At 49.2% G+C, this 22,451-nt stretch overlaps 1 protein-coding gene across 6 annotated transcripts in view; it reads left to right on the top strand.

Annotated features, from left to right (window-relative positions):
* Pla2g6 (phospholipase A2 group VI) overlaps nt 1–22,451 on the top strand; it is a 50,576-nt gene that overhangs the window by 8,674 nt on the left and 19,451 nt on the right. For 4 of the 6 annotated variants that reach the window (XM_045153401.1, XM_045153400.1, XM_004650303.2 and 1 more), the window contains exons 2-7: nt 3,169–3,422; nt 11,605–11,820; nt 12,672–12,855; nt 15,906–16,093; nt 17,450–17,546; nt 18,608–18,790. In XM_045153401.1, the coding sequence (XP_045009336.1) occupies nt 3,214–3,422; nt 11,605–11,820; nt 12,672–12,855; nt 15,906–16,093; nt 17,450–17,546; nt 18,608–18,790 (1,077 nt within the window). In that variant the 5' untranslated portion in view covers nt 3,169–3,213. The remainder of the gene's footprint in view (nt 1–3,168; nt 3,423–11,604; nt 11,821–12,671; nt 12,856–15,905; nt 16,094–17,449; nt 17,547–18,607; nt 18,791–22,451) is intronic. The other 2 variants (XM_045153402.1, XM_045153403.1) reach the window with 1 other exon arrangement.

Genomic DNA, 22,451 nt, shown 5'->3' with positions numbered 1-22,451 from the left:
CCAGTGCTGGGGCCTATCCTTTCTGAGAGGCCACTGGGCTTGCTGGTACGTCTCCTTTAACCTGAGGGGTCCCTGGGTGCTGGGTACTCTTGAAGTCCTCTTTGGTCCCTGGAGCGCCTCCAGTGCCCACCTGAGGCAGGGGCTGTTGTGGAGCCAGGCCTGACCAAGTGGCCCCAGGGCTCAGGAAACAGCCATTGCATGTGCCATTTGGAAACTAGGGAGAAGCAAAACCGTTGCCACACACCCAGGCCGTACATCAGCTCCTAGTATTCTGGTATGTTTTCCTTTACCCAGTGTGTCTTTTTTCCTTACTGCAAAGTGAAAACTCAGTGAAATTTTGTTACAAGACATGCTTTGTGCTGAGGTAGGTATCTGGGGGTGAGAGGCCCAGCGGCTGTCCATCTGCACCTTGGCCCTCCTCACTTCACCTGACAGCTATGTGGGCACATCAACTTGGGCACACAGCTTGGGCACATCAATTTACCATTCTTTCCTTTTTTTTTTTTTTTTGGTAGGGTCTCACTCTAGCCCAGGCTGACCTGGAATTGGTCTCGGAGTGGCCTCGAACTCATGGCGCTCCTCTCCTGCCTTTGCCTCCCAAGTGCTGAGATTAACAGCATGCCCCGCCACGCCCGGTGTCCTTGCTGTTCTGTAGCTTGGTTTCTTCGTATGCGAGGTGAGGATAACTGTGTTGGAGAGTGGTGTGCCCATGAAGTGATGGGGACGTGTAAAGCTCGGAGGATGGGGCCAGCGCCCAGGGAGGTGGCCGGAGGGCTTGGTGTGACAGCCCCTTAGACTTTGCTAGAGTAGAGGAGGAGATTTTACTTTTTGGCATGTGTGTGTGGTGTGCTTGTGTATGTATACATGTTCACATGTGTATGGGTACATGTGTTCAAGGTGTCATGCACATATGTGCTCTGTGTGTGTGCATGTAGGTCAGAAGTTGATGCCAGATGTCTTCCTCAGTTGCTCTCTACTTTAATTACTCAAGCAGGCTGTCTCACTTGAACCCAGCCTTTAGCAAGTTCATTAGTCTAGCTAGCTAGCCAGCTTGCCCACGGATCCTGTCTCCTATTCATGGGAACACAGGTGGGCCGCCACACCCACCTGGTGTTTTCCTGGGTGCTGGGGATCCAAATTCCAGTTCTTGTGCTGTGTGACAAGTTTTTTTCTGAATCAATTCCCAGCACACCCCCCACCTTTTTCTTGAGACAAAGTCTCAGTCTAGTCTAGGCTATCCTGGAGCTCACTGTATAGATCAGGCTGGCCTTGAACCCATGGTGATCCTCCTGTCTCTGCCTCCTTACTTCTAGGATTACAGGTGTGAACCACCATGTCTGGCAAGATTATTATTATTATTATTTTTAGGTATTGAACTCAGACCCTTTTGCCTACTAAGCTCATTCTATAGCCCTGAGCCCCATCCCAACCTGGAGATGGTTTAATGTGTGGATAGCGCAGGGCAAGGGAAGAGAAGCTGGTGTCTTGGAATGGGGCCTATTGCGCATAGGTGCAGTTCTCCTCATTTTGTTATTTTATTTTGCCTTTTAAAAATTATTTATTTGGGCTGGAGAGATGGCTTAGCGGTTAAGCGCTTGCCTGTGAAGCCTAAGGACCCCGGTTCGAGGCTCGGTTCCCCAGGTCCCACGTTAGCCAGATGCACAAGGGGGCGCACGCGTCGCGCCCATTCTCTCTCTCTCCCTCTATCTGTCTTTCTCTCCGTGTCTGTCGCTCTCAAATAAATAAATAAAAAAAATTTTAAAATTATTTATTTGACAGAGACAGGGATAAAGATCAAGATAGCGAGCCATAGAGAGTGAATGGGTGCACCAGGGCCCCTAGCCACTGCAAAGGAACCCCAGATGCATGCACATGGCTTTATGTGGGTCCTGGTGAATCAAACCTGTCCCTTTGGCTTTGCTGGCAGTGCCTTAACCACTAAGTCATCTCTGCAGCCCTGATTTTGCTTTTCTGAGACAAGGTCTTACTATATAGCTGGAGCTTGACCTTGCTATGTAGTGTAGGTTGGCCTTGAACTTGAAATCCTGCCTTTGCCCCCCAAGGGCTGGGCTTACAGCTGGGTTCCACTATGCCCGAGAAAACGGAGGCTTGCAGTCTTCTCCCGCCACAATTTACTGCTAATCATAGAAGGATGGGCAGTCCCCAGCTTCAGGGTGTTATCGGACGTCCGTGTCTAGCCCCCTAAGCTCCAGTTTCATTATCTGTAAAGGGGTGTGCAGGTAGAGATAGCTCATGTTTAGGGACGTTTACTCTCTGCCAGGTGCTGCTGTTAGGATCATGCAGCTGGTAGGGGTGAGACCTGGCTTTCAACTTGGTCTGGCTTTAGACCTGCCTCGTGCTCTCTGCACACCTGCTTCATGTAGTTTTGTGAGAATTAAAATGCAGTGTTTGGGCTGGAGAGATGGCTTAGTGGTTAAGCGCTGGCCTGTGAAGCCTAAGGACCCCGGTTCGAGGCTCGGTTCTCCAGGTCCCACGTTAGCCAGATGCACAAGGGGGCGCACGCGTCTGGAGTTCGTTTGCAGAGGCTGGAAGCCCTGGCGCGCCCATTCTCTCTCTCCCTCTATCTGTCTTTCTCTCTGTGTCTGTCACTCTCAAATAAATAAATAAAAAAAATTGCAGTGTTCATATAAAGTCCTCAGCTTAGGGCTTGCCCCAAGGTCAGTGATCAGGAATTGGTTCTGTATATCTACAAGGGACTCATCCCAAGATATCCAGTGGATAGAGAGTATCACAAACCTATACTCAGCCGGATGTGGTGGCGCACACCCGTAATCTCAGCACTTGGGAGGCAGAGGTAGGTGGATCACTGTGAGTTTGAGGCCACCCTAAGACTACAGTGAATTGCAGGTCAGCCTGGGCTAGAGAGAGACCCTCCCTCGACAAACAAAACAAAAACAAAAAAGAAAATCAAACCACATTCAACACCTCCAGGCTTCTCCCTGGCACATTCAGACCATCACTGTCGCTGCGCTCATGCCTCCTCCCAGACCTCGCGCCCTTCCTCTCAGTGCTGTCTCCCTCGCTCCCTCTCTTGCAGGTCCCCGCTAGCTCACAATCAGAACAGTTCTGGTGGGGGGTGCTGCTGCACTGGTGAGGGTGGGCATAGAAGACCACCCCCAGCTGACCAGAGACCCCGTTTTCTTCCAGACCGAGGGGTCAGGTGGTAGGGCCTTCCCTCCTGCTCCGTGGACAATGCAGTTCTTCGGCCGCCTGGTCAACACCCTCAGTAACGTCACCACCTTGTTCTCAAACCCGTTCCGTGTGAAGGACGTGTCTCTGGCTGACTATGCTTCGAGTGAACGCGTTCAGGAGGAAGGGCAGCTGATCCTCTTCCACGCCGTTTCCGGGCGCACCTGGGACTGCATCCTGGTCAGCCCTAGGAACTCACAGAGTGGCTTCCGGTGGGTGACGGTCAGCTAGGGCAGGCTCCTGTCCTTTGATCCTCTCAGTCCTCAGCTTGAAGGGACCGTGTGGATGTAGCTTCTTGGGGCTCCATCAGAAGGCTCTGGTAGTGGAGGGAGTGGCTTGGGAAGGAACCGTTGGTTGTTACCTGAGTTCCCACCCCTGTAGATGGAGGCAGGAGGGGAAAAAGGAAAGGAAGGCTGAGAAGGGCCCACAGGGTGAACTAAGCCTGAGGTCTTCAAAGGCACAGTCATTCTCATAGGGAGTCAAGGTTTGTTCATGGGACATGCGTGGGCTGGCCAGCACTGTCCTTTCACAGGCATGCAAATTCTCCTTGGGGCCAGTAGAGCAAGGGAGAACCCTGAGACAGGGATGACTGGGAAGAGCAGCCATCATCTAGTACGCCCTGAAGCCCTGCAGTGTCTCTGGGGCTCCAGACCTTGGACAGGTCCCAGCTGGCCCTGGGAGGTGCCCTGCATGGTTTCTGTCTTTAAGGAATATTCAGGCCAATGTCAAGGCCGTGTTCACATAGGCCTGGTAACACCCTTCAAGGAGCTGAGTTCTGGCAGAGGGTGAATCCGGGTAACCGTGGGCGCATAGGAAGCAATCCCATGCTGGTGGCTGGGCAAGCCTCCTGAGCTACTTGAGAAGGGGAAGGGGGGGAGGAATTTGTTCTGCCGGGCAGGGAGCCTTAGCCTGAAGTTGCAGACCCTTCTGGCCAGATCTGCAGCCTTGGTGTGAAGGAAGGCTGCTGGGAGCATCTGGGGTCTGACCGAGGCCATGTGGTCACAAGAGCCTCTGGAAGTTTCAAGCTGGGGGTGGAGCCAGCTACCAGGAGAAGAGAGGCAGATTCAGGGTCACCACCATGGCCAGTCAGGGAGAATTTTGAACCTGGATCCGCAAGTAAACAGAGACACCCATAGCTTACTCTGATTGCAGCTCTGAGACCAATCCCAACCTGGACGGCAAGGGCCGGGGCTGAGTGGTCAGGACTGGCCATGAACAGGGCCAGCAGGCCGTACTTACAGCTGTTGGGAAACCTGGCCAAGTAGTGTGTCTGCTGCATGGAGGACACTGAACCCTACTCATAGCTTTCTACCCTAGGGGTGCCTCCCCTCTATGTGCAAGGAATCAAGGCCTGCCAGTTATAAAGAGCCTTCCTCAGGGTTCAGACTGGTAGCAGTAAATTTGAGCCTCTATCTTAGGCAGACCTCCATGCAGTGGGGAGGGAGGAGGGAGGACTAAATCCTTTGTTGCCTGTTAACCACACTGGCACCCCTCTTATACTTTCTTTTCTTTCTTGGATTGCATGTAGGGCCTCATGTATGCTAAGCTCTACCACTGAACTGTGCTCCTAGTCTCCCCTCCCCTGACAGAACCCCACTTTGCATCCAGGCTGGCCTTGGACTCAGAGGCCTCCTACCTCTACCACCTGTGCCAGAGTTACAGGTGTGTGCCTCCATCCCTGGCTTTCAGCTTCATTCTTCTTTTTTAAAATTTTTGTTTTTATTTATTTGAGACTGACAGAGAAAGGAAGAGAGAGAGAGAGAGAGAGAGAGGGAGAGAAAATGGGGACGCCAGGGCCTCCAGCCACTGCAAATGAACTCCAGACGCATGTGCCACCTTGTGCATCTGGCTTACGTGGGTCCTGGGGAATTGAGCCTCGAACCGGGGTCCTTAGGCTTCACAAGCAAGCGCTTAACCGCTAAGCCATTTCTCCAGCCCCATTCTTTTTTTCTAAATTATTCTTAAAACATTTTTACTTATTTAAGACAAACTGAGAGATAGAATGGGCATACCAGGGCCTCCAGCTGCTATAAATGAACTCCAGACACATGCAACACCTTGTGCATCTGGCTTACATGGGTCCTGGGGAATTGAACTTGGGTCCTTTGGCTTTGTAGGCAGGTGCCTTAACTGCTAAGCCATCTCTCCAGCCCATCTTCATTCTTTTTTATTTTTTTTTTTGAGGCAAGCTCAATAGACTGGCCTTTTTTAAAAATACATGTTTTATTTATTTATTTGAGAGAAAGAGAGAGAGAGAGAATGAATGGGTGCACCAGGGCTTCCAGTCACTACAAATGAACTCCAGACTCATGTGCTCCCTTGTGCATCTGGCTTTCATGGGTCCTGGAGAATCGAACTGGGATCCTTTGGCTTTGCAGGCAAACGCCTTGACCAATAAGCCATCTCTCCACCTCAGGCTGGCTTTTATTTTTATTTATTTATTTGGGAGTGACAGACAGACACAGAGAGAGAATGGGTGCTCCAGGGCCTCCAGCCACTGTGAACGAACTCCAAATGCATGTGCCCCCTTGTGCATCTGGCTAATGTGGGTCCTGTGGAATCAAACCTCTAACCAGAGTCCTTAGGCTTCATAGACAAGTACTTAACTGCTAAGCCATCTCTCCAGCCCAAACTGGCCTTTTATGTGAGAGAGTGATAGCAAGAATGAGAGAGAGAAACAGAGAGAGAGAGAGAGAGAGAGAGAGAGAGAGAATTGGTGTACCAGGGCCACCAGCCACTGTAATAAAACTCCAGACGTGTGTGCCACCTTGTGCATCTGGCATACATAGGACCTGGAGAGTCAAACATGGGTCCTTAGGCTTCTCAGGCAAGCGCCTTAACTGCTAAGCTATCTCTCCAATCTGCAACTTCATTCTTTTTTTGGGGGGGTGGGTTTTGAGCTAGGGTCTCACTCTAGCTCAGGCTGACTTGGAATTCACTATGTAGTTTTAGGATGGCCTTGAACTCAAGGCAGTCCTCCTACCTCTGCCTCCCTAGTGCTGGGATTAAAGGTGTGCACCAGTATGGCCTGGCTCTTGCAACTTCATTCTTAAAGGGTCTTTTATTTGTTTGTTTTTATTTTTGCCAAGCATAGGATTCATACTGGGATTTCTTTTCTTTTATCTCCTTAGGGATGTTAATTCATTGTCTCAGGCTTCCCCTTGAGAAGCCATTTGTCACTGTTGCTTGTCCTTTGCAGAGAACTTTTGTTTCTCTGCTGTGCTCAGCATTTGCTCCCTGCATTTTGTTTTCTTTGGCAGTTATAATGCAGCGCACGTATCTGTTAATTGCTATATGATGTTAATACATCTCATTACCACTTACTGCTTTCTAACAAACCACTCCAAAACTTAGTGGCTTAAAACAATAATTAATTTATTTTAGCCTAAACCCCAGCAATCTGAGCTCACTGGTAAGGGCTTACTGTGCCGTATGACAGTGGCTGGGCAAGGCTGACGGCCGGCTGCACCTCTCACGCTTGGACAGTCAGTGCTGCTTGTGGCTAGGCTTCACCCCGGGCCCAGAGGCCTTCACAGCTTGTTTCTGCTTCCCCCGCTGCGATGGCTGGGTCCCCAGAGAAAGACAAAGAGGCTTCCAGTCACTGCATGTGTGTGTGGTGTGTGTATACATGCTTGTATGTGAATAAGCACATATTTGTGCTCTTATGTGCACATGAGTATAGAGGCTGACGTCCAAATGTCCTTGATCACTGTCTACCTTAGTTATTGAAGCAAGGTATGGCATTGGAAGCCAGAGTTCGCTAGTCTGGCTGGCCAGTCCTGGGATCGTAGGCGAGGCACCATTCCATACAATTTACATAGGTGCTGGGGATCCAAACTCAAGTCCTGGTGCTGGTTCCCGCTGAGCATCTCCCAGCCTTGAAGCCTTCAGTCTGGAAATGGGGACAGCACCATTTTGCCACGTTGTGTCAGGAGAGCAGTGACTGAGCCAGGTTCATGTGAAGCACTGCAGGCTCCCACTGTGGAAGGAGGGCCAGAGAATTGTGGAAACCTCTCATGTTACCAAGCGTGGGTTTCCTTTTTCTTTTTTCTTTTCTTTTTTTTTTTTTGCCCCCCAAGGTAGAGTTTTGCCCAGGCTGACCTGGAATTCACTTTGTAGTCACAGGGTGGCTTCAAACTCATGCTTATTGTCCTACCTCTGCTGGGATTAAAGGCATGTGCCACCAGGCCTGGCTGAATTTGCTTTTTATTTTTTTAAATATTTTATTTATTTGAGAGAGAAAAAATAAAAAGAGGCAGATAGAGAGAAAGAGAGAATGGGCACACCAGGGTCTCTAGCCACTGCAAACGAACTCCAGATGCATGTACCCCTTGTGCATCTGGCTTATGTGGGTTCTGGGGAATTGAACTGGGGTCCTTAGGATTCTCAGGCAAACATCTTAACTACTAAGGCATTTTCCTAACCCTGGATTTGCCTTTTTTTTTCCCCCAAGGTAGAGTCTCACTTTGTCCCAGGCTGACCTGGAATTAACTGTGTAGTCTCAGGTTGGCCTTAAACTCACAGTGATCTTCCTACCTCTGCCTTCCAAATGCTGGGATTAAAGGAATGCACTACTGTGCCTGGTCTGGATTTGCTATTTAAAAAAAAAATATTTGCAAGCAGAGAATTCTTAAACTCCATTCACTTGGAACCTAGCATACAGAACACCGAATTTATGTGCAACTCCTGAATCAAACCACCACACACCTTTAACTAACTGCTAAGCCATCTCTCCAGGCCTCTCCACCAACTTTTTTTTTTTTTTGGTTTTTCGAGGTAGGGTCTTGCTCTAGCCCAGGCTGACCTGGAATTCACTATGTCGTCTCAGGGTGGCCTTGAACTCATGGTGAACCTCCTACCTCTGCCTCCTGAGTACTGGGATTAAAGGTGTGCCCCACCACGCCCAGGTTGTCTTTTTTTTTTTTCCTATTCCACCTCTGACTTTTCCACATGTGTGTATTTTAAACCTTTTCATGATATAGTTTATGTCTCTTGTCTACTTGTCTATATTTCCTTTCCTTTTGTCTTTCCATATCTTTATTCAGTTTGTTCTATCCTGTTTTTCTTCCCATTCCCTAGTTTTCTCTTCAACACTCTCTAATCTAGCTATGAGTTCTTAATTTTGGCCACTGTATTTAAAAACTTTTTTTTTTTCAAGGTAGGGTCTTACTTTAGCCCAGGCTAATCTGGAACTCACTGTATAGTGTCAGGCTGGTCTCTGCCTCTGCTTTCCCATTACTGGGATTAAAGGCATGTGCCACCATGCCCAGCTTAAGTATTTTTATTTATTTATTTGCAAGCAGAAACAGAAGTGGGGGGGAGAGAGAAGGAAAGTGGGCACACCAGGGCCTCTAGCCACTGTAAATAAATTCCAGATGTATGTGCTTCTTTGTGTACTGGCTTTATGTGGGTACTGGGGAATTGGACCCAGGTTGTTAGGCTTTGCAGGCAAGTGCCCTAACCACTGAGAAATCTCTCCAGACCCCAAAATATTTTTATTTATTTGAGAGAGACACAGGGAGAAAGTATGGGCACGCCAGGACCTATAGCTGTTGCAGATAAACTCCAGATGCTTATGCCACTCCCATTGTATTTTCTTAATTCTGTTAATTTCTGCTGGATTCTTTTTTTTTTTTTTTTTTTTTTTTTTGCTTGTTTGTTGCTTGGCTGGTTCTTTGTTTTGTTTTAAATATATATACCACTTACTACCATATTATTTTATTTTATTAGTTAATTAATTTGTTTATTTTTTTTTTCAAGGTAGGGTTTTACTCTGACTCAGGTTGACCTGGAATTTACTATGTGGTCTCAGGCTGGCCTCGAACTCATGGTGATCCTCTTACCTCTGCCTCCCGAGTGCTGGAATTAAAGGTGTGCACCACCACGCCCAGCTTGTTTAGTTTTTTGAGGCAGGGTCTCACTCTGGCCCAGGCTGACCTGAAATTAACTATGTAGTTTCCGGGTGGCCTCGAACTCATGGTAACTCTCCTACCTCTGCCTCCTAAGTACTGGGATTAAAGGCATGTGTCACCACACCCAGCCTGTTTTTTTGTTTTTTGGTGTTTTTTTTTTGGTTTTTAGAGGTAGGGTCTCACTCTGGTCCAGGCTGACCTGAAATTAACTATGTAGAAAAAACAAACAGAAAAATTCTTTGTCAGAGTTCGTGTGTGTGTGTGTGTGATACATATGTGGTGGTATGATGTGTGAAGTATGCAGGTGTGTACCCCATGAGCATGTGTAGAGATCAGAGGAGAACTTGGGATGCCCTTCTCATCACTCATCCACATTTTTTCCTTGAGGAAGGGTCTTTTCCTCGGCTCAGAGCTTCTGTTGGTTAGTGAACCCTGGTGATTCTGTGATTCTGCCCTCATCTGCTCCCCTCGAAGACTCTGGCTACCAATGTGCATGTTCACACCCAGCTTCCCTCCTCCCCCAAGGTAGGGTCTCACTCTAGCCAAGGCTGATCTAGAACTCACTCTGGCCCTAGGCTGGCCTCAAACTCACAGTGGTCCTCCCACCTCTGCCTCCCTAGAGCTGGGATCAAAAGCTGCACCCAGCTTTTCTTATGTGTTCTGGCGCGTTGGATTCCGTGGCCTCTGGCCGTGAGGCTCCCGAGCTTGCATAGCAGGTGCTGTTACCCACTGTGTCCCAGCGACAAGGTTCCAGGTCTCCTGTTAGAGCAGCTCATGGCTTGTGTCGGGTGGCTGCTGTCTTCCTCCCTCACAGATCTGTTCCATTGGTCGTGGTTTCTGTGGGCTTCTGTCACTGCCTCCGCACTTCTTGTAGGTTTTGCTCATGTTAGATACGTATTTATGAATGTGCTTGTAGGAGTAACTTGAAGCCTCATTACTGTTCCTTTTTCAGGTAGATTTACGTTTGCTTATCCAGGTTCATGGGAACAGTTTGAATCTGGATGACCTCTGTCCAGTGTCTGGAACTGAGCTGTGTCCCTCCTTGGGAGGCCTGTCTAGGTGTGACTCAGCTTTTTGCCTAGGCTGTGGTCCTGGAAGGTCCTGAGCCAAAGTAAGAAATGTTCTCTTGTCATCTTCTTTATCCCAGTGGACGTCTGTTCCTTTTAACTTATTCTACCACAGATGAATGCGGAAGTCCTCCACTTCTGTTCTCTTCTGGGTCCACCCCTCAGCGCTAAGCAGCTCGCTTACACTCTCGTGTCTGGTTCCTTGCACACTTGCTTTCGTTTGTTTGATGGCTTTTGCTTGTGGTCATAATGGTGAGTCTTGGAGTTCACTGCCCTCTGTAAAAGCAGATTCTCTAACCAGGAGTGAGAGAGCAGCATGGGTCAAAAGGGATAAGCATAGACATTTACAAAACTTTCTCTTTTTTTGAGGTAGAGTTTAACTCTAGCCCAGGCTGACCTTGATCCTCCTACCTGTGCCTCCTGAGTGCTGGGATTAAAGGCATGCGCCACCACGCCCAGCCTAAGAAAACTTTTTGATGGCCGTAATCTCTCCTGTTAGCCCAAGAACAGTGGGAGCGTCTCTTTATTTTTTGTGACTTTCCTAGCCATAGGCTTCTGACTTGATATCCAGTACCAGGTATGAATTCCCTCCCATGAAGCAGGTCTCATGTCCAGAGAGCAGCTATTATTACCAGAGCTTGTGTGCCAGTTTTGCACAGGTGTGTACGTCTTGCCAGCGCAGTCCACACATTTCTTTCCAGCCTTTTAAAAATATTTTCTTTTTATTTATTTAATAGAGAGAGAAACAGAAAGAGAGAGAGAGAATTGGCATGCCAGGGCCTCTAGCCATTTCAAATGAACTCCAGATGCATGCATCACTCTGTGCATCTGTCTTACATGGGTTTTGGGGGGTTGAACCTTGGTCCTTAGGCTTCACAGGCAAGTACCTTAAGCCCTAAGCCATATCTCCAGCTCTCTTTTAATACACACTTAAGATTACATTTTATCATACATTATTTGTATCTGCTTTTTTACTTATTATAAACAGATTACCATTTATCTGTTTCTTCTGTATAATATTCATCACCTAGATAGTTGACCATAATATCCTATTGCTGGCCATGTGGGTTAGGAATCATTTATTTATTGTTTTTGACCATGTTCAAAGGGTCAGAGGTTGAGGCTGGGCCTCTTGGATGTGATAGTCCAATTAGAAAGAGGATAGGACATGAATTTCATGAAATAAGATATGAAACCACCACAGAGTTAGAGGGTAAAACTCAAAACACAGGTCCAAACTAAATACCCTTTCAGGGTGTGTGTTGAAGGGAGGGAATGGGCTGTATCTTGGGGCAGGCAGTAGCCCATTTGGGGGACCCAACGCCTCTAACTCAGCTATGCAGCTGGCACAGGGGTGGCCCTGCTCCCCTTGCTCATGGCTTACCTCATGGCTTCCTCCTCTGTTCTGGCTGCAGCCTCTTCCAGCTGGAGTCAGAAGCCGACGCCCTGGTGACCTTCCAGCAGTATTCCTCCCTGCTGCCGCCTTTGTACGAGAGCTCCCCGCAGGTCCTGCACGCGGAGGTGCTGCAGCGCCTGAGCGACCTCATCCGCAACCACCCCAGCTGGTCGGTGGCTCACCTGGCAGTGGAGTTGGGCATCCGTGAGTGCTTCCACAGCAGCCGCATCATCAGGTGGGCAAGGCATCGGGCAGGGGATCTCCTGGCTCTGCCTGGGCTCCTTCCATAACGTGAAGGAGAAATGAGCAGCATTACCCCTGCGTTCACGCGGGAGGACAGTGACGAAAATCAGGAGAGATGTGGGCATCTCCCAGCCGCCTGGCCCACAGGAGCTCTTCTGCACTAGGAACACTGACTCCTTTCAACCCCTTCATGGGGTTTTCTTGCCCAAGAGAGGTTGTGAGACCAGGATAAGGCCACTTAACTGGAGAAAGCTGAAAGGTAGAGGTTCAAGCCTGGTTTCTCTTCAGCCTTTGTTATTCTTCCAGAAGCTGGAATGCCCTCTTCAGTGCGTCCATTCAGACAACACTGTATGAGCCAATGCCTCTGGCACAGTGCTGGCCACTGTGGCTGTGTTCAGTTCTGGGAGCCCCAACCCCAAACTTCACTGCGCTTTCCAGTTCCCACGCAGGAGCCTGGAGACCATGGTTTCACATCTCCCAGCAGTTCTGATCCTTCCTGGAGACAGTACCACAGTGGGTACTGTAGATGAGTCTTTGAGAGAGCGAGATTAAATGCACTGCCTGAGGGCAGTGAGGTTTCTGTTGTGAGACCTTCTCCATGTCTCCCGTTGCCCACCTTGTGCTGACATAGCCCTGGGCGCCTCTCTCATACAGGTGCATGAAGTCTGAGTTATCAGACGCGGGTGTGGGTGGCTCAGGCTGAGTTGAGGTCTGAGTGCTGGAGCCCAGCTGCTCAAAACATCCCAGTCCCCTCACCCACATCCCTGCTTCTGCACTGGGATTCTCAGCACCCCTGCCCCTTGTCCCTGCCTGATGACCTCCTTGTCCCATTCCCCCCACCAGCTGTGCCAACAGCAGGGAGAATGAGGAGGGTTGCACCCCACTGCACCTGGCCTGCCGCAAGGGCGACAGTGAGGTCCTGGTGGAGCTGGTACAGTACTGCCACGTTCAGATGGACGTCACCGACAACAAGGGAGAGACCGCCTTCCACTATGCCGTGCAGGGGGACAACCCCCAGGTGCTGCAGGTGAGGGGGGGCGGGGCAAGGGGGCTGGAACCCAAGCACGACCTTATGCCTCAGTTTCTCCTTGCGTCCCTGGGCTTGGGTATCACTCCTGGGACTTTCATTGTCCCATTATTGGTCATTGAGACCTGAGCTCCTTCGTGTCAGGTGCACACCCTGCCTCAGTTTCTCCTAACACTCAGGTGGAGACACATCTTTGACCAGGGTTGTCTTCCACCCGAGCAAGCTGAATGTCCAGTCAGCTCCAGTCTGTCAGTGGTCCACTACTTTTCCCATACGCCTGCGTGAACCCATCCTGGGCAGCCCTGCCTAGAAGTGCAGTGGGACTCAGTTTACAGGAGCTCAAACCAAACCAAGCCAAATGGCCTCTGGCTTGTGTAGGCATCCCTTCTAGAGGAGAGCCTGTGGAGTTTTGTGGGTTTTAAAATTTTATTTATTTATTTGTAAGCAGAGAGATAGAAGAGAGACAGACGGAGAGAATGGGTACACCAGGGCCTGTAGCCACTGCAAATGAACTCCAGATACATATGCCCCTTCGGCATCTGACTTACCAGGGTGCTGGGGAATCGAACCTGAGTCCTTTGGCTTCACAGGCAAATGCCTTAACTGCTAAGCCATCCCTCCAGCCCTTTTCTGTTTTTGTTTTTTTGAGATAGGGTCTTGCTTTAGTCCAGGCTGACCTAGAGTTCACTATGTAGTCTCAGGGTGGCCTTGAACTCACAGTGATCCTGCTGCCTCTGCCTCCCGAGTGCTGGGATTAAAGGAGTGTGCCACCACACCTTTCCCTGTGGAGTTTTTATGTGTAATTTTATTTTGAATATTTATTGTTATACTCAAGAATGTTAGGTATGATCTTGTTTGATTTTAATGCTTGTAAGTATTATTTTGGTGTACGTGTGTGTGTGTGTGTGTGTGTGTGTGTGCGCGCGCGTGCGCACGCCTGTGCAAAGTATGGTGTGTGACAATGTGTGTGGCATATGCATGCGTGTGCAGATGCATGTGTTCTCAGAGAGACCAGAGGAGAACAGCAGGTACTGTCCTCTATCACTTGTCCACGTGTTTCCTTAAGATGGGGTGTCTCTCTCAATACAGAACTGCCCTTTAAAAATATATTAAAATATACATATATTATAAATGATAGCTCGGTATTGTGGCACATACCTTTAATCCTAGCACTCTGGAAGCTGAAGTAGTAGGATCGCCATGAGTTAGAAACCAGCCTGGGCTACAGAATGAGTTCAAAGTCAGCCTGGGCTATAGTGAGACCCTGGTTTTTGTTTTCAATATAGTATTTTATTATTTATTTATTTATTTAAGAGAGAAAAGCAGAGAGAGAGAGAGAATGAGCATGGGCACACCAGGGCCTCCAGCCATTGTAAATGAATTCCAGATGCATGCACCACCTTGTGCATCTGGATTACATGGGTCCTGGGGAATTGAACCTGGGTCCTTTTGTTTTACATGCAAGCACCTTAACCACCAAGCCATCCCTCTAGCCCTTAAATATATCTTTAACATTTTAATGTTTTACTTATTTGAGAGAGTAAAAGAGGGAGAGACACAGAGAGAGCGTGAATGGACACGCCAGGGCCTCCTAGCCACCGCAGATGAGCTCTAGCTGCGTGCACCACTTCATGCATCTGGCTCTAAGTGGTTTCTGGGGAATGGAGCCCAGGTCCTCAAGCTTTGCAGGCAAGTGCCTTAACCACTGAGCCACCTCTCCAGCCCCAGAGCTGCCCTTTCCCATTAGTGAGCCTCAGTGACTGTAACAGCTCCACCTGAGCCGCATTAAGGTCACCGATGTATGTGGCCGTGCTCAGCTTTTTACATGGGTGCTGGGGAATCAGACTCAGGTGCTCTCAGGCCTCATGCATTTGAGGCAAGCACTAACCCACTGGGCCATTCCCAGCTCCTCCTGTTGAGTTTTTGATTACTAGGACAGAAGATTAAAAAAAATTTTTTTTGAACATTTGTTGAGCCTTATTTTATTTTATTTTTTTTAATTATTTATTTATTTATTTGAGAGCGACAGACACAGAGAGAAAGACAGATAGAGGGAGAGAGAGAGAATGGGCGTGCCAGGGCTTCCAGCCTCTGCAAACGAACTCCAGATGTGTGCGCCCCCTTGTGCATCTGGCTAACGTGGGACCTGGGGAACCGAGCCTCGAACCAGGGTCCTTAGGCTTCACAGGCAAGCGCTTAACCGCTAAGCCATCTCTCCAGCCCTTATTTTATTTTTTTAAGAAAGGTGCTTTATGGCTGGGTGTGGTGGCGCACGCCTTTCATCCCAGTACTGGGGAGACAAAGGTAGGATAGTGTGAGTTTGAGGCCAGCCCGGGACTACAGACAGAGTTCTAGGTTAGCCTGGGCTAGAGTGAGACCCTACCTCAGACAAACCCAAAAGCAAAATAAATAAACCAAAAGAACTGCTTTATGTAGTAGATTGAAAGGCAAAACGCCTGGTACTCTTTTATTGTCTAGAACGAGCAGGTCTCTCTGAGGGTATGTCCGATCTGTGGTGGCATCAGGATTGTTCTAGAAATGTAGATCTATGTCCATCTGCTTAGCAGGGAAGGCACACCTAGGCTAGTGCCAAAACAGTCTTTTAAAAAATTGTTTTTATTTGAGAGAGAGAGAGAACATATGGATGTGCCAGGGCATCCGTTGCAAACAAACGGCAGACACTCCAGATGCATGCGCCACTTTGTGCATCTGGCTTTACATGGGCACTGGGGAATCGAACCCAGACCAGGAGGCTTTGCAAGCAAGTGCCTTTTACCATGGAGCCATCTCTCCAGCCCCTGAAGAAAAGCCAGGGCCAGTGGTCATGCATGCAGTGGATGTCCTTTACCCAGCACTGACTTGTGACTGACTGCACTGAGGGCTGAATGTATTCTTGTGAATTCTCCCATATCCTGGGCTGCAGACATTGTCCTCTTTTCCTCCCCAAAGAAGCAGTTTTATAGCAGAGAAGGAGGCCCCTGGGGCACTAGAGGTAGAGCTGCGGGGCTCCCTGGGCTGGGCTCCAGACCACGCTGGTGTTGTGCTGTCAGCTCCTAGGAAGGAACGCCTCGGCTGGCCTGAATCAGGTGAACAACCAGGGGCTGACGCCGCTGCACCTGGCCTGCCAGATGGGGAAACAGGAGATGGTGCGCGTGCTGCTGCTCTGTAACGCCCGCTGCAACATCATGGGGCCCCGTGGCTTCCCCATCCACACAGCCATGAAGTTCTCCCAGAAGGGGTAAGCTCACCCATCCCCATTTCCCTCAGAACCTTGGTTCAGCCTCAAGGAGAAGTACCCCTATGGGTCTCAGAGCAGAGGCCCTGGGCCCCCGAGCCTTATCAGGTACACATCAGAAAATCTGCCAAGGGCTGGGCATGGTGGCGCACGCCTTTAATCCCAGCACTGAGAGGCAGAGGGATCGTTGTGAGTTCAAGGCCAGACTACTTAGTGAATTCCCAGTCAGCCTGTCAGCCTGGGCTAGAGCGAGATCCTACCTCAAAAGACAAAGCCAAAAACAAAAGGAAGATGTGTCACAGATGCACTGAGAAAGCACATGGCAATTTTTCCTGGAGACCACACCAAATGCTGAAGACCCAAATAAGCAAATGGGATCGTTTAAACTAAAAGGTTCAGCTGTGGCGGATGTCAAGTTCCGTCCACAAACTACTGCACCTGTAATAGACCTGTTAGAATGTTTCTCTAGTGTGCCTATATCTCTGACCATGAACCTCCCTCCGGCAGAGGAGAAAGTCCTTCTTTTTTAAATTTTTTTAAAAATTTATTTGAGAGAAATAGGGAGGGAGAAAGAGAGAATGGGTGCGCCAGAGCCTCCAGCCACTGCAAACTTCATACACATGTGCCTCCTTGTGCATCTGGCTTACGTGAGTCCTGGGGAATTGAACCTGGGTCCTATGGCTTTGCAGGCAAATGCCTTAACTGCTAAGCCATCTCTCCAGTCCCTAATTAATTATTTTTAACTTTTTACTTATTTGAGAGATAGAAAGAGGCAGGAAGAGAGAATAGGCCTGCCAGGGCCTCTAGCCACTGCAAAGGAACTCCAGACACATGCACCACCTTGTGCATCTGGCTTATGCGGGTCCTGGGGAATCGAACCTGAGTCCTTTGGCTTTGCAAGCAAGTGCCTTAACCACTAAGCCATTTCTCCAGCCCTTTTAAATTTGTTTAAAAAAATTTTAATTATTTGAGAGCACACGCACTGGAGAGAAGCAGGGGCAGATAAAAAGAGAGAGAGAGAGAGAGAGAGAATGGGCATGCCAGGATTTGTAGCCACTGCAAACAAACCCCAGACGCATGTACCACCTTGTACATCTGGCTTATATAGGTCTTGGGGAACCGAACCGAGGTCCTTTGGCTTTGCCGGCAAGTGCCTTAACCACTGAACAATCTCTCTAACCATTGTTCCTTTTATTTATTTTTGCTCTTTTCCCCTGAGCTTTTGGTACAGCTTCCAGGAGATCATTGCCAAGACCAAGCTGGTTGACTGGGTTGCAACTTGATTTGAAGGCAGAATTCTAATCAGTACGCGTGGCCCCGAGTCGTGGCTCCCTCACTGTGCCCTCGCTCTCTCTGCAGCTGTGCTGAGATGATCATCAGCATGGACAGCAACCAGATCCACAGCAAAGACCCGCGCTACGGTGCCAGCCCGCTGCACTGGGCCAAGAACGCCGAGGTGGGCAGCCTGTGGCGCACGAGGGGCAGGGCAGCCTTTGCCCCTTCCTCAGTGTGCTGGAAGAAGCTCCTAGAGGACTAACGATGGCACTTGGGGGCAGGTCTCCTGGGGCACATGGATAGACATGTCCAAGAAGAGAGTTGAATCCTGGCATGGCTCTGCCACTTACTGGCTGGTGGCAGCATGCCCTCCTACCTGGGTTTCATCGTCTAAGAATCAGCAGTCCCACTGCCTATCTTGGGTGGGGGTTGTACAGTCAGCAAGGCAGTGTGTGAGAAATTGTAAAGCACCTCCCACATAGATGGTGACAATGGCAACATGGCTGCTGAGTCCAGCTGTCCCCACAGAGGGCGTGACTGCCGCTTCCTCAGAGATCTGTCCCCCTGGGAGGATGGGGCCTCTACATTGTCATTGCCGGGAAGCCCAGCTTGGTAGCACACAAGATGCCGATAAGACCCGGCCTGTGCTTACAGTACAGGAGCACACAGAAAAAAGGCTGCCCACTTTTGCAGGGCACCGCAGTGCCCATCCCCTTTGTGTGCGTGTGTCCCTTAGTCATTGCCAGCACACCTGTGAGGTGGGGAATTGTACCCTGACTTCACAGGCTTGGACATCAGGGCAGTGGGGCATGGGGAGAGTGGCAGGGCTCTTGGCTCAGTATTCTTACTCCAGTCCTGTAGCTTGACAGCTTCTGAGGAGCACAGTGCAAAGGCCCTGCTCATCCCAGCGTGGCCACAGGGAGTGGGGCACCTATGGGGCAGTGCCCAGAGAAGCCTTTACAGGGAGGGCTAGGGCCCCATTAGCTTCAGGAAAGGGCCAGAAGCCTCAGAAATCAGCGTGTTTTGTGTGTTGTGTCCCCTAGATCCTGGGGAGCAGATGGTGTGGGGGTCAGGGGCTAGGGCCACCCCAGAACCAGAGCTTGTCCCTGCACTCCTCCTTTGTCAAAGCTTTCTAGAGTTGAGACCCAGAGGCTACTCAGAGAAGAGTGGCAGTGCCAGGATGCCAAGGGCCCCAGCTGATCTCTGGGTGCCTGTGCCCACTCAGCCCGCTCTGCCCCTCAGATGGCCCGCATGCTGCTGAAGCGGGGCTGTGACGTGGACAGTACCAGCGCCTTGGGGAACACGGCCCTGCATGTCGCAGTGATGCGCAACCGTTACGACTGTGTCATGGTGTTGCTGACCTACGGGGCCAACGCGGGCGCCCGCGGTGAGCACGGGAACACCCCACTACACCTGGCCATGTCGGTAAGCATGACCCCCTGCTCCAGCCCTCCTGACCGCCGTGTGGTTTGTAGGGGTGCGGGGGTGCCACACGTCAACAATGCTCCCCTCCTTTCCTCGGTTACTCTTTCATCTTCCTTGAAAGCGCTGAGTCGCACATGCCTTCTCCCTTTGGAAGCCTCCCATGTTCTCCCTCCGCCCCAAGTAACATCTCCTTACGCTGCCATTATCTTTTCCTCCTCCCCCCCCCCCCCATTGGACACCTGGATGGTACAGGAGGAAAAAAAACGCTTCCCTGGCAGCTGACTGTGGCTTTGGGCTTGTCTTGTCACTGTCGGCCTTGACTTTGGAATTAGTGAGAGGATTCCTGGCTGTGGTATGTGTGAGCTGTGTGCAGAATGTCCGCTTGAAGCCTGCAGTAGCTGGTGGGGAGTGGACATCCGCGGAGGTCGGGGCTCCTCCCGGCAGATGAGGGGATGTCATTCCCCTGTGGATTGCATTCATCTCCCTGGGGGGCATCAGGGCCATTTACACCCCGGGAAGACATAGTAGGCAGTGGGGCAGTCATTGGTTTACTTTAGAACAGACTTCCTGCTCTCAAAACCCTCACAGTCTGTTTAGACACCAGTAGTGTGAGCCTGAAACCTTAGGAAGGGAACCATTCCATATGACTTATGTCTGTTTAGCAAGTCTCGGAGTGAGAGGACAGGAGATATGCCTGAAGGAAGTACAATTGGGGCGAATTCAGAGATGTCTTTTGTCCAAGGTCAGAACTATGCTGGAGATGTTGTTGCCCAAGAGGCTGAAATTGTAATTAGACCTGACACATTTTTAGCACTGAATAGGCTCTTGGAATGGTCTCTTCAGCAGTTCTCAAATTTTTAGTATCTGATCCATTTATACTCAAAAATTAACCAAGTTGGGCATGGTGACCCATTCCTATAATCTCAGCACTCAGGAGGCAGATACTAAAAGTTCAAGGTCAGATAGCTGGGCTGGTAACCCAGACAGCCCCGTGATTCCGGCTTCTGAACCCAAGGTATTCTTTAGTGAAACTGGCTCTCTCCCTTTAATTTTATTTATTTACTTTGTGTGTGTGTGTGTGTGTGTGTGTGTGTGTGTGTGTGTGTCTGTGTGTGTATGATAAGGTCTTTTCCTGCCATAAACAAATGACCCTGTGTGGCCTTATGTGGATAGCTGGGGTATTGAACAGCCCACGTCAGGAGGCTTTGCAAGCAAAGTCACTGAGCAATCTATCTCCCCAGCCTCATCTTTTTTTTTTTTTTTTTTTTTGAGGCAAGGTCTCACTCTAGCCCAAGTAGGCTGAACTGAAGGATCTCACTAGGTAGTATTTAGATAGCCTGGCCTCAAACTCAAGCAAGACTTCTACCTCAGTTTCCTAAGTGGTGGATTATAAACATGAGCTACCACACCAAGTTTCTTCCCTCTTTCTTTCCTTCCTTTCTTCCTTCCCTCTTCCTCTTTCCCTCCTTCCTTCCATCTTTCCATCCTTCCACCCATTCAAAAACTAGAGAGTAGCTGTGACGAAGGGAAGTAAGATGACTGTGAATTTGATGTCAATGTCTTGGTTGATACCAGCAGTATCATCTGGCATTGTTTTTTGCATTGTTAGTGCAAATGTCCACATGGTGCACAAGGCAGGCAGCTTCTTGGCATTTTTGTGAAGCAGTTTGAATCTCACAGACCCTCTCAAATGGTCTCATGACGTGAACTCAGGCACCAGGTCTTGCTTTGAGAACTGCTGATATAGCTCACGGTTTCCCATGCTCTGGTGATTTGCGTACCATCTCCACAGCTTGTGGTAATCCATCAGCCACTTTACAGTTAGGTCAGTGAAGTTATATACTTAATCATTTCTTCATACTCGTTTGCTATTTTTACTTTTATTTTTAGATAAGATCTTGCCTTGTAGCTGAGATTGGCTTTGAAATCTTGGTGATCCTCCCGCCTCAGCCTCACAAGTGATAGTGCTGGCTTACTTTTTACTTGTTTTATTTTTCAGAGAGAGAGAGAATAGGCACACCAGGGCCTCAGCTACTGAAACCAAACACCAGACACTTGCGCCACCTAGTGGACACGTGACCTTGTGCTTGCCTCACCTTTTGTGCATCTGGCTTATGCAGGATCTGGAGAGAGATTGAACATGGGTTTTTAAGGCTTTGCAAGCAAGTGCCTTAACTGCTAAGCTATCTCTCTGGCCCTGGTTTACTTTTATTTTATTTTTTTTTTGTGCTTTTGCTTTGTTTTGTTTTTAACTTTTAAAATTTTTATTTATTTATATGAGAGCGACAGAGAGAAAGAGAGAGAGAGAGACACAGAAAAAGAGAGAGAGAATGGGCACGCCAGGCCCTGCAGCCACTGCAAACAAACTCCAGATGCATGTGCTCCATTGTGCATCTGGCTAACGTGGGCCCTGGGGAATCGAGCCTCAAACCAGGTCCTTAGGCTTCACAGGCAAGCGCTTAACCGCTAAGCCATCTCTCCACCCTGTTTATAACTTTTTAAATTAAAAAAATACTTATTTTAGAGGGTGAGAGATTCAGCCACTGCAAACAAACTCCAGATGCATGGCTTATGTGGGTCCTAAGGAATTGAACTTGGGTTTTGGCTTTGCAGGCAAGTACTTTAACTGCTAAGCCATCTCTCCAGCCCTGTTTTTAACTTTTATTTTTTTATTAGAGAGAGAGTGAGAGAGAAAATTGGCACACCAGGGCCTGCAGCCACAGCAATCAAACTCCATACTGGTGTACATGTGTGACCTTGCACTTGCGTCACCTTGTGCATGTGGCTTATGTGGGATTTGGGGAGTCAGACATGGGTCCTTAGACTTTGCAGGCAAATGCCTTAACTGCTAAGCCATCTCTCCAGCCATTTTTTTCGCCCTTAAACCCAGGAACCCATTTTTTTTCATGTGTTATTTATTTATTTATTTATTTATTGTTTACTTTTATTTATTAATTTGAGAGTGACAGAGAGAGGCAGAGGCAGATATATAGAGAGAATGGGCACACCAGGGCCTCTAGCCACTGAAAACAAACTCCAGACGCTGGACGAGTGCCCCCTTGTGCATCTGGCTAACGTGGGTACTGGGGAATCAAGCCTCAAACTAGGGTCCCTAGGCTTCACAGGCAAGCGCTTAACCGCTGAGCCATCTCTCCAGCCCTTATTCTATTTATTTATTTATTTTTGTTTTTCAAGGTAGGGTCTCACGCTAGCCCAGGCTAACCTGGAATTCACTATGGAGTCTCAGGGTGGCCTTGAGCTCATGGCAACCCTCCTACCTCTGCCTCCTGAGTGCTGGGATTAAAGGTGTGTGCCACCACTCCCAGCAAAATATTTTTTTTTTTCTCTTTTCTTTCTTTATTTGAGAGAGACAGACAGAGAGAAAGAGGCAGAGAGAGAGAGAGAGAGAGAGAATGGGCGCACCAGGGCCTCCAGCCACTGCAGACGAACTCCAGACGCGTGCACCCCCCTGTGCATCTGGCTAATGTGGGTCCTGGGAATTGAACCTTGAACCAGGGTCCTTAGGCTTCACAGGCAAGCGCTTAGCCGCTAAGCCATCTCTCCAGCCCTCTGGCCCTTATTTTTTATTTATTAAAGATGGAGGAGAGAGGGGAGGAGAGAAAGATTGAGAGAGAATGGGCACTCCAGGGCCTCTAGCCAC

The sequence above is a fragment of the Jaculus jaculus genome, chromosome 6, assembly GCF_020740685.1.
Source record: "Jaculus jaculus isolate mJacJac1 chromosome 6, mJacJac1.mat.Y.cur, whole genome shotgun sequence".
Classification (NCBI taxonomy): domain Eukaryota; kingdom Metazoa; phylum Chordata; class Mammalia; order Rodentia; family Dipodidae; genus Jaculus; species Jaculus jaculus.
Note: the sequence above shows the minus strand (reverse complement) of the source record. Positions and strands in the feature narration are given on the sequence as shown.